This window comes from Parus major, unplaced genomic scaffold (genome assembly GCF_001522545.3).
Source record: "Parus major isolate Abel unplaced genomic scaffold, Parus_major1.1 Scaffold305, whole genome shotgun sequence".
Classification (NCBI taxonomy): domain Eukaryota; kingdom Metazoa; phylum Chordata; class Aves; order Passeriformes; family Paridae; genus Parus; species Parus major.
In genome coordinates, this window is record NW_015379274.1 from 1 (window position 1) to 12,555 (window position 12,555).

General features: G+C 43.1%; 1 protein-coding gene across 1 annotated transcript; it reads right to left on the reverse strand.

Moving 5' to 3' along the window:
• On the reverse strand, positions 1-4,072 carry LOC107198755 (protein Mis18-alpha-like; the record flags this gene model as incomplete). Its single annotated transcript, XM_015615956.2, has 5 exons — positions 1-95; positions 807-900; positions 2,760-2,882; positions 3,529-3,595; positions 3,685-4,072. Coding segments are annotated over 5 exons (753 nt in total), but the record flags the coding sequence as incomplete, so codon positions are not given.
• Between the last annotated feature and the right edge of the window lie 8,483 nt (positions 4,073-12,555).

The window sequence follows — 12,555 nt, forward strand, 5'->3', positions numbered from 1 at the left end:
AGATGTATTTCCTCTCAGACCTGCCTGTGCAGAGTAGCCACACGGGACTCAATCGTGGTCAGTCTTGTCTCCAGAGCATTCAGTATCATATCTACCTGCAAAAGAACCAGGGAAAGGCACTTGGTTACACACAGAATTTGACAACACACAGAGCATGTGTGGACGTCAGAAAGGGCTCAAATCTGATCTCACATCACCAAATCTTTTCATATGATTCTTTCCCTGCTACTTTCATCCTTTGAAAGCTGACCCAACTCTAACATTCACTGTCCACACAGTAACTTTTGCCAGCCTTGGTAAGCGTCAAAGCCACACACTCAGCGTTTGCTGGACAACCTTCAGCTTCCTTACCCTATTTTGTCCCAACTCTTCCTACCTGCAGTCTCAAGATTTTAGGAGAGCAAAACATCAACATGATTTATGATGTAGTATTTCAAGACAAAATTACAGCAAAAGCATTTAGTCCATTTCCATAAAAGGCAGAAGAAACATGACTAAAAGTGAACTGAAGATGTGGAGAAGTGAATCAGAACTAGCTAGAAACAATATATCAAATTACTGAGACATAAATAGGAACCTAATGTTGTGCTTGATAAACAGAAAATGCTAATTACCATGAAAATTGAAGGGAAAGTTACTGAAAATCTTGTGTAACACAAGACACCAGTGACATGAAGCAGTCCAGGACATGTTACAATGCACTGAATTGCCATGGGTGAAATAAGCTGTTCTGCAGAAACTATTGAAGCATATTAAGGTTTTACAGAGGCAATTTAAACAAAGAATGATATAAGGTTAAATTTCACCTTTTGCAGCACCTCTTGCAAGACAGCTCGACTTTCAAGAGTAAGCGGTTCCTCGTGAAGATCAGCTTGCTTCTCTGGGCTTCCTAAAATATAGCTGAGATGCCACAGTTCAGATCATGCACTTCCCACAAAAATCCAAACATGGCACTCCTCCAGAACCCTGAGAAACAGCCATGGATTCTGGGGCTACAGGATACAGTGAAAAATTGCACAGACACCAAGAACACTGCAGTGCTGGCTGGGAGAAGCAGCATTACTCTCCAAGAAAGTGCTATAGGCTGCAACCAGGTTAGTGCTTTAGAGAGTTTTACTACCATGGAAAAAAACAAAGTATCATAGCTGTGGAATGAAGAAAAAACCCCAAAACCACGTTCAGAGTGTTGGAGTCTGGAATACAGAGTGTGTGCCCTTGTTTCTGATACTTAGTTATAAGATCCAGAAAAACACTGAATTTCATATAATATGAAATTCATGAGCACGTTTTCATGGTGATACATGAAAACAAATGTTAAAGTTAGATGGAAAAAGCTAAAGGTCTAAGTGTGTAGATTAGAGAGTTTTCTTAAATCACTGGGTGAAAAAGTTAGTTTAGAGAACAGGAGACAAGATGGAGGATTTGCGGTGCTGTCTCTTGTCCCTTCTTCTTTCTTCTTCACATTCTTCTCCTGGAGGTTTTTGGGTAATAGTAAGTGATTGGATAGAAAATGCCACAGTGCAGCACAGAGGTGATGGGTCATTGGGTCATTAAGAAAAATAATATACGTGTCTATTGTTAATTGGGTAAAAATAGGTATAAAGATAAAAGAACTGCGTATTTCGGGGCCGTTCTGTGCATCAGACACAAAGTGAGCCACAAAGCCTTGTTTGCACCGTCAGAAGAAAGAAATGTACCAGATTGCAAAGATTAACCTTGTGCAGCCAGCCTGGAGAGACCTGTCAAGTTTTGTGATGACCTTTTAATAAACACGAGAAATAAGATTCTAACGAGCTCGAGAATTTTCTTCAAATCAAAAGAACTGAGATAAGCAGGGCTCCCCACGAGGGAGAATCCCAAAAGAATTCAGTCCAAAGGAGGCTGAGAAATCTGGGAAGAGACAGAAAAAGACAGAAGAGATACAGCAGAAACAGAGAAACAGAAAAAAGAGTATTTAAAGAAAAGTTGCACAGAGTGCAAGGGTGAACATTCACAGCAATACAGCAAAATGAACGGGAACTTCAAAAAAAACCAGAAGACATTAAAAAAAGAGACAGTAAAATTAGTCCAGATGAACAATCACTGTCTATTAGAACAATGCTTGCATAAAAGAACTCTGGCATGGGGCCTTAATTCAGGATAAAGTTACTGAAGAATACTTTAAGACCACTTTAAAGTGCTATAAGCCAACTAAACCCAAGCATACTTTCATTTTCTAGGCAGATTTTAAGACAGCTGAGTGAGAGTCTCAAGCACAGACTCAGTTCTCAGATTTGCCTTTGCCCACTTTAGCAAGGACAGAGCAGATGTGGCCAGTACAGGTCAGAGCCACCCCGAGTTCTGCCTGAGCCCCTCTGGCCACACTTCCCGCTGATAATGCTGACTCCTAACTAACTAACTGCTAACTCCAAGTTCCAGGCCTACTTGGAACTTGGTTTCTCTGCTCTTCCGATCAAATGAGAAGGAATCCTCCTGTGCCCTGGACCCGGTGATATTTTCTTGGCTGGAATGCAATTTCTCATACAAAAGGCAGACCTGGTTGTTTTGTTTTGCTTTGCTTTTTTTTCCTAGGATTTTCCTTACACAGGTGATTTTCCTCACAAGTGAGCACTATGATAACAACAGGAGCAATACAGAAAACCACTCTGGGACAGAACAGCGGAAAAAAACTACCTCTAGACTTTGAGGAGTGGCCTGAGTGCGATGCCTGGTGCGTGAAGTGAAGCTGGCAGGCTGACCCATAAACATTCTGCATTTACCTTTCAATAGAGTCGATACTGAAACAAAACAAATCTCTTTTGTAGTCGAGGTGCCTTGGGGTGCACCTGTAGATGCTGCCAAGTGTCCTCGAGCAGCCAGAGCAGAACAAGGTTTCTACCACGCTGTAAGTAAGAAATAACATTTCTTCAGAAGAAAATAAAAGGAAGCACCTCTCTCCATCCATTTTCTAAAAATAATCATGCATTACAATTTTTTTAAGCATTCATTTTTGCTTTGTGCAGTGTAAATTACGAGCATTCATCTTTCAGCCTGAGTTTGCAACAGCCCCTCAGGCTGACTGACCTCAGCAAGACCATGAGAATCACTAAATTGTGGAAGGGACCGTAAAGCTCATCCCATTCCACCCCCTGCCATAGGCGGGAACACCTCCCACTGTCCCAGGGTGCTCCAAACCCTGTTCAACCCGGTCACGGACACTTCCAGGGATCCAGGGGCAGCCACAGCTTCTCTGGGCAACCTGTGCCAGGACCTCTGCACCCTCACAGGGAAGGATTTCTTCCTGATATTTCATCTAAACCCACCTTCCTTCATCCTAAGGCCATTCCCCTTGTCTGTCACGACACGTCCTTGCGAGAAATCCCTCTCCCTTAGGCTATAAGCCGCTTGCACAGACCGCCCCAAAGAAGAGTTCCAGGGGCTCTCGGGGGCACACGAGCACTCCGGGCCCTTTACCGGCCTTGCCCTCAGCACCTTTCCCGGGAACCCCCGACTCCCCCGGGACTGTGCCCAGCCAGCACCGGCGCTCACCATCCGCACTCGCCGGGGAGCTTGGAGACCTTCCGCTCCGGGTCCACGGCGACGCTGCCGGCCGCACCTGCAGCGGGAGGGAGGGAGGGAAGGAAGGAGGGAGGGATGGCGGCAGTGACCGCAGGGACGCGCCGCTGTGGCAGGGCTGGCACTCACTGCGCAGCAGGATGCAGCCGCTCTCCTCGTCATTGACCACCCAGCTCGAGGTGTCGCCCACTGGCCGCCTGCAGCCGGAGCACATGAACACCATGGGCATGGGGGCCGCGCCCGCCCGCCGCTCTCGCTGCTGCTGCTCGGGCCGGCCGCCGCCCGGCTCCAGCAGCGACAGCGAGTTCTCCAGCTCCGGGCACAGCTCCATCGTGTCCCGTCTGCCTGACGAGGGACCGACAGCGGCCCCAAACACCACCTTCGAATCGCCCGCCGAGGAAGCGGCAGTGACGACGGGACCGCCCCGGAACTGCTCCTGGGGCCCGCCCGGCCCGTCGAGGGCCGGCCCCAGAGGCGGCCCCGCGTGTCGAGGGCGTTTCGAGCTCGTAAGGTTATGGAATCAATGCAAAGGATGTGGTTATTCCAGTACATCCTTTAAACATGAAGCGTTTTATCAAGTCACGCCTAATTCAGAGAGCCTCCTGAGGCGGCAGGGACCCACAAGGATCATCCAGGGCAGCCCCTGGCCCTGCCCAGGCCCCCCAACAACCCCACCCCTGCATCCCTGGCAGCGCTGTCCAAAGGCTCACGGAGCTCCGGCAGCCTCGGGGCCCATTCCCTGGGGGGCCTGGGCAGTGCCAGCACCCTCCGGGGAAGAACCTTTCCCTGATCTCCGACATGAACACCCCCTGGCAGAGCTCCAGCCCTTCCCTGGGTGCTGTCCCTGTCCAGGGAACGGACCGGAGCTGCCTCTCGGGAGGAGCTGCAGCCCCCGTGAGCTCTAACCTCAGTCTCCTCCAGGCTGAATAGGCCAAATGCCCTCAACCACTCGTGGTGCGGCCCCTCCACACCCCAGCCCTTTCCATCCAGATACGTTCGGAAATGTTTTTCAGCCCAGCTGTGCTCAGGAGCTCCCAGGAATAGTGTGTTGCTCTGAGAGAAGGGTTTGTGACCCAGCTGGCACTTTGTCTACCCTGTCCCTGGGTTATGGGACACTCATCTCACTTGAAAACACGCTGAGGGGTAACATGAGTGTCCGTCAATGTTATAAATTGTCGTGACAAAACAGAAGGGACAATTTATATAATAATTAATGAAAGCCAATTTTTATTAATTCAGCAAGCAGTAAAGCAAGCAAAAACCCAGCTGGGGGCGAGCCGGAGGACACTTCCTATTAAGTGTCCTGCACACGGCGTGCGCCTTGGCTGAGGAGGTTCCCTTTTTTACACAGTCCCTGCATCTGTGTCTTCCTGGATCACATCAGCACCTGCGCCTCCTGTTGCTAGGGGGTCTTCCTCTGCTTCTTGATGTTCGTGGGTAGGCACTTTTCCTTAATAAGGAGATGTTCTACTTCCCCTTTGTACAGTCGGATACCATTTTCTTGCCTTCACAGCCGGCTATGTGGTCATTGTGGTTAGGCGTTTCTGCAATGTTAGCTTTTTAAAACAACCTTAGCAATCATATTTTATTTTAGTAATAATATTAAATTTGATTAACAAATAATAAAGATTTATTAAAGTGAAGAAGTGAGGACTGCATTTTCAGGGCTGCTCTTACATCTCTGCCACACATTAATATTCATTGCCACTAGCTTTTTTCAGTCCCGAGGCAGTCCTTGAGCTGCAGGACCCCGGAGTGATTGGCACAGGCATCAGTTGTGCAATTCTCTTTCTGAGGGCACTGAAGTACAGCAAAGCAAAGTAGTGGGTCGGAGTTCTGAGCTGGCTTGAAAGGCACCACTGACATGACTAACAGAACAAACTCCTCTGAGTATTTCTGGTCTTACGAATATTACTGGGATTACATAGATCAAATTCCAGTAGATGGAAGTAAGTTGAAGGTTAATAAATGTAAGTGTTGTGGAGGAGTAGCTGCTAATCTATCTAGCACAGGGAAATTGTTGCATAGCTTGCCTCAGTGACCTGTCCTACATTTAATGAATTTTAGGCCCTATGCTTAAAGTCGTTCTAATTTTGTCCATTTCAAGGTCATTTTTTGGGGACGAAACAGCTCCAGCCGCTGCCCCGGCAGAGATCATGGGACCATCCACAAGACCTGGGCGGGATTTTAACTTTTTCGCTACCCAGATGAGACCTGCAGATTTAATCCTTTTTCCAGAGAAGAAAGCGAAAGTGATCAACATGTAGAGAGACAACATGAACTATCAGAGTTAGTAAAAAAAAATAAAAAAAGAATTAAGCTTCAGATAAGAAGAGAAAAAGGAGATGCCTTAATAAGCTGAAATATTCTTTGGTTAAAGCTATAGAAATGGACAATAATGTTCTGAAAAAACTCCTTTAATTCATAAAAGTATTTTGGAGGGAATGAAGTATTTCAAAGTGTGGATCTGAGCAAAGGTAATTCATTGCTGAAGCTGAGCAGATAGTGAAGTAGTTGTGATCTCATAAAATGCTGGAACAGAAAAAGAGAAGTAAGAGTTGATAGAGACACTTGACCCCTAAGAAAAAACAAGAAAACCTCTGTTCCCAGAAATGATCACAGAGATAGAGCAAAAGAACCTTTGCCTTTGAATAACTCATCTTTGAAATGATACCCCATGGCCAATAAACACACCTCAGACTGGTGTGAAATGGGAGGAAAGGAGTGATGGCAGAGTTTTCCAGGCAGCTGGCATCAGAAAAATAGAAAACTATGAGAAAACAATTTTCTTGTGAAAAATTCTCTATAGAATGACAAAAAAGAACTTCTTTTTCTCTACAAAGACTGATGAAAAGTCTACTATATAGTTGGGACTGCTTTAACCACCAAGTTTTTTCTCTATGTTGTCAATTAGACGAATGGTTGAGTGGTAGGGAAAAAGGGTTTCTGGAAGTTTTATTCTGGTTTCTTATCCTTGTAGTTTTGTTAATAAACTTTCTTTATTCCTTTAATGTTTTAAGCCTGTTTTGCCCTTCTCCTAATCCATATCTCACAGTAAGAAAACGAGTATGTTTTCTAGTGATTTTTTTAGCTAGTGCTTTAAAACCATGACACCTGTGTTACTTGTTATGTTGAGTAATCCAGGGTGACAAAAATGCTTCCCACTGGGTTATGTTATACTCAGAGTGTCATTAAATATCAGTGTTATTTTCAGATATTAGAGCTATTGCTCTTGTATTCCTTTGAAAAGTAATAGAATTTAAAGTAATAGAAAATGAGGTAGTTTTAGCCAGGACTATGGAGTGTACTGAGACTATCTTATCTGCTTTATTTACATAGCACACACAAACACTGATTTTGTTTTCCCATTTAACAAAATGGGATGAGAAACAAAACTAAGATTTCTTGATTTATCCTGATCAGACTCCAGTGACATTTCTGTCAAAGAATTCATTTTGCATGAGCTTTTGTTTTTTTCTCTGACTGGTGCTGTGAGACAAGTTGTGACTATCTCAGAGGTGCATTGTTTATGCTAGAATATTTTGTGTCAGATTAATTGCAGTTATGCAGCTTTTCAGAAATTCAGTGCAGAACAGTTTACTGATGGGGTGGAGAGAATATCTGACTTATTTCTACACTATGTCTCAGTGAATACTGCAGATGTGTAAACTTGAAATAGTGCATGTTGCAGGGAGAGTGGGAGCTTCAGACAAAGTTTACTAAAGAAGATGTCTGAGAAGTTTGTCTGAGGGGTAGATTGTGTTAAATACACAATCCTTTGTGTATTTAACCACCTTCACAGAAAAGGATTTAAATGAAGGTAAATCCTTTCTTAGCCTCAGATTGTTAGCAACAGTTTAATATTAAGGAAACGCTTTCTCCTGTGAGTTATAATGATGGTAAATCAGATATATTTATATAAAAATTAATTATTTATTAAGACAAATGAACAGACATAACAGTGTTATAAATGAAATTAGAATTTTGACAACTAGGTCCCTTGGGTTAATGGCAGTTTAATTAAAAATAAATACAATTTAGTAAATTGAATAGTAATTTGGTATAAAAGAATACAGTTTAGGAAAAAATATAATTTAGCAAAAAATTAAAATTTATATATATAATCTGCCAGTAATTAAGTATGATTAAAGCATAAGCAAAACCGACTGGGGTACAAGGAGGGCTTGTTACCTTACTCACGTACAAAACCAACCGGGGTACGGAGGCTTCCCACCCTGCCTCACATACAAAACAAAGCACTTCAAGCTAAACTTATATACTGAATGCTTATACAGATTCATTAATGTTTCCCATAAGTTTTCTCCTATTTCCAATTTTTCTGACTTAAAGTCACTTTTCTTCATGGCACATGCCTCACTTGTTGTTAGGGGGTCTTCAGTCTTCTTTTGGTGGTCTTTGGACAAAGGCTTACACTCATCCTCGCTGTCCTCTGGATGGCCTCACAGGTTTGTGTGTGCGTACTAAGCGTTGTGCTATGTAAGCCCACTAATTAGTCTTACATTTAATGACTTTTAGGCCCTATGCCTAAAGTCGTTCTATTTTTATCCATTTCAAGGTCCTTTTCGACTTGGGACATCACTTATCTTCCCAACTTCATCCTGTACCTTCATTTTAACATGTAACATCTGTAAAAAGGTACATCTGCCTTGTAACACTGATTCTTTTGATTGTTTCTAATAATAACTTCCAAATAGTTACAATTTAGTTATCATGAATCAATTCCATTTATTACAAAACTAAAAGAACTATTAGTAGATTATAGCATCACTTAGAACAGTGCACTGTATCAAGGTACCTATATTAAAGCTAGGAAAAGAAGTAATATTAATTAGAAGTCAAATGTAATTACCTGCTGAAATGGCGATGATGTGCACAGATTCCTTCACTCAACCCCTGGTGAGTAACTGTGAAACAATTATCTCTGCTCACGGGAGGAACTCCAGAGGTTTCCAGGAAAATGTATAGAGGATTTCTGCTTTGTGGTAGTTTGCTGTGGCTTTTATAGTTGTAAAGTAAATGGCTGTCACTCAGAAATTCAGTTTATCTTCCAGATCTCACTTCAGAAGGAAGATGTTTATTGGTAGTTGAGGGATGCCAGACCAGTGTAAACCTTGGTGCCAAAATGGTGCCAAAATGACTCTCTACAAGACAGCTTGTCCTGCGGACTGGATAACAGACAATAGATAAGTTTTGGTGGGGGGTAAGATGCCCTGCTAGCCTGCAATAGCTTTCTATATTTACCTACAAACCAGTCCAAGTAGGTTTGCATTACTTCTAATGGAATGATTAATATAGATGCCAAATTCTGTACTCCTAGAAGGGATGACACAGCCATCTGTGTTTGCATCAATAACTCGAGGGAAAGTGTAAAATGCTCAGGGAAGGTCAGTTTATCTCAGACAAATTTGTGTACCTTATTTGTCTGTGCATTTAATCCCAACCACAACTAAGCAGCAGAACAAACTTTGGAGAGCAGTTCTTGATTCTTCATTTTTGGATGTCTTTAAATTAGAAAATAATTATATTCAACTAAAGTTATCTCCAGAAATACAAACACAGAAGCAACAAGGTTACATTTTAAAACCCTACATAATGCTGAAGTCTAAGCAAGATAAACTGTAGTGGCAGCTTCAGAATTTGTACTTGCTTTCCCAAGCACTGTGGTGGTGGTGTTCGTGTCTGCATGACTCTCACTTAAAATAACCATGCAGGAACATATTTTATATGAAAACCCATGCCAGGATATTCTGTATTCTGGCCTTTAATCTTTGCCAACCAGGTAGATTCTCCCTGTGTGATGAGGAAGCTGCAGTCCTTTGGAGCCACCTGGCCTGGTTTTGCTGCCCTCCTGAAGCAGGGAAGGCACATGTCTGTGTCACAAGGCTTGTGGTCTCTGCAAGAGTTCTGCTGCACTGCCTATACAAGGACTGTGATTCCCAGTGCCAATGCCTCCTTTCAATTCCTGTCTTCTTGGGCAGGAAGCCTTTGGGAGAAATGTTTGGGTTGGCAGCTTGCTCTTTGCTGTGTGATTTGTACAGAACTCAGCTCCACACATCTGCAATGTTTTGGGTCGTGGCCACTCTAGAAGTTGCAAGATCTCTATTTGGAAATCCCATCTAAGCTGCAGCAGGCCAGAACTGGACTCAAGGACAGTTTATCTCCATCCTGACCCTTTAATTTTGAAGTTTCACTGGAAATAACAGACTGCTGCAGATCTGATTTTGGGCTCTTAGTGGTGCCTTCTCTGGTCTTCCTAAATGAAGATCGTTGCCGGCCCCTCTGATTATACATACATTCCTACTCCTTATGTTGCAGAGAATTTGTATTTCATTCAAATAACTTTTCTTTAAAATAAACCTAAGCCTTAATAGTCTATTTCTCTTTAGTAAAGAAACAGCTGTTTTCTTTTGCCATATGAATCCTGAATATTTTGATTTGCTTCCATACATATTTTGATTGTTCTATACTGTTATTCTTTTCCACTGTGTCCTTGACAGATTGAATGTGACTGTTTAAATTGCATTTTGTGTATATACTTGTTCATCATCCTTTATTCAATTTTAACAATCTGAAATGCTGCTGGAAATTATTCTAGTTCTCATATGTCCTAATTGCTGAACACAGTAATTGTGATGGGAGCTCCTGGAGACTGTCTTGTGTGGTACGGCCTTATGGGAATGTGTGATGAATGGAGGTTTGCCCTTTTACAATACTTTCATTACTTTCTTTATTTTCCTCGCTGTTGTTGATTCTTTACAAATGCTCAGCAGACCAAAAATGCGAAGTTTTAAAGCATTTAATTAGTGTTTGAGGCATGGGTACACAGAACAGGAAATCAAGGACATGTTTGGGTGTATTTAAGCATGCATTTTCTTATAACCATCTCAGAACCCCTCAGTCCTTCTTGTATTTGCATATATGGAATAGTCATTTTGTAATAGTGTCTTGACCATCTTTTCATGATCCGGGTCTGTAGAAAACTATGACTAATGGTTCTTACTCCTCTTACCCTTCCTTAAAATGTTTCTGTACATGTTGGGAAAAAAAATCTCTAAAGAGCAGTCATTCCCATTCTGCAAACTATCACAGAATCATGGAATGGTTTGGGAAATCCTACTGAAGCAAAGCCACAAGAACTATCTGACTCCTATTCCTTTGCACCATGTTCACGACGACTTCTGCAGTTTTTAGGGAGCAAACAGACACTGGGTGGACTGAATCCCACTGGACTGGTAAGGAGACTTTTCCTTCTGAACAAGGGCTGCTCAGTATGTCCTTCCACACAGTGAAACCCCATATTTGTGATCAGTCCTATAACATTTTCCAGGATGACATGCACATCATGCATGCACATCAAAACTGATGAAGAACTCCAAATATTACACTTAAATAAAGAGTACACACAGATATATTAAACCTTTAAAGAAATGTGGCTTTGTATAATAAAATAAAACACCAGTAAAAGTATTTAAACAACATTGTTTCCTTTTTTATGTACTTTGTTCACAGAAACAACTATTAACGGCATATCACATCTGAGTTTATGAAGACCTTGACCTAGTATGTGTCAGTCGCTGTGCAGGGGAGGATGGTAGATTTTCATGATTACCCTAACCCTGCACCACCCAAAGAATTTTCTTTCCACTCCTGCATATTCTTGAATTTCCCAAATGAGGGACCTTCCTCTGTGTGAGTTTTCCCTCCCACTGTGACTCCAGTAACTGCAGAATGCAGTCACTTCCTCAGTGACTGCCTGGTTTTGTGAGAAGTGCTTTTTCCAACAGCCCCAGGGCATGAATTACAAATAAGGTCCAGTTGCATTCTTTCACCAGTACTCCCTCTCTCGTAGTGTACTGCTGTTATAATTTTAAAAAACAGACTATTCTTTGTGGTCTGTTGCACCAGGATTTTAAAAAATTCAAGACATAAATATACCCAATTCAAATCTATAGATAGAATATATATATAGCCAATGTCTATAGAGCCATTGGCTGAGATCTCTCTCTCTGCCCAGCTTCCTTGCCAGTGGTGTACTTGCTTCTTATCTTGAATGGGGCTGGCCGAATCGGATTTGTGTTATGGTCAGATTTACTTTGCCCAAATGTCAATCAATGTGAAACCACCACAGCAGTCCAGGCCAGCTGTACTGTGACAATGCTGTGACAATCTCCCACGGCTGGGGGCTGGCAGAGCTCAGCACCTGCAGCCCCATGAAGTGTGTCTGGAGCCCTGGCACAGGTCACAGCCGGTGACTGCGGTGAGTGCTGAAGTGGTGTGGCATTCCTGACCCATGATCTGCTGCAGGTTGTAATGCCTGACTCAGAAACACTACTCTGGGTAGGGATAGCAATAAGTCAAGGAGCTCCTTGTCTAAATTTGGCGTTGCTCCATCTTTGGGGAAAAAAAAAAAAAAAAAAGTCAGAATCCCTCTCAATACATAGGATAAAATGGATGTCTCAGTTTGGAATACAGGTATCTGCTAGGGAGGGCAGGAGCCTCCCCTGGAATGAAAAACGTAAACCCCCTCCCTCCAAATGATGATAATTTTGAAATCAAGAGGCTCTCAGGTAAAAATATGGGGATAGGAATAACGGAATAACAGCTCTTTACTACTGTGTATAACAAAACAAACAACAATAACTACAGCATTAACAACAAAACAGAACCAGGGACCCCGTGACAGCTTTCTCGGCTGAGACGGGAAGGGATGGAGGAGAGGCTTTGCTTCACAAACCCCCTCGGGCAGAGCCGGTGCTCCTGCAGGGCTGTGAGGAACACTCGGCTGGAACAGCAGGGATGAGCTGAGGTGGAACAGCAGGGATGAGCTGAGATCCTGGGCTGGTGGAACAGCAGGGATGAGCTGAGATCCTGGGGCAGTGGAACAGCAGGGATGAGCTGAGATCCTGGGCTGGTGGAACAGCAGGGATGAGCAGAGATCCTGGGCCAGTGGATGAGGTGGAACAGCAGGGATGAGCTGAG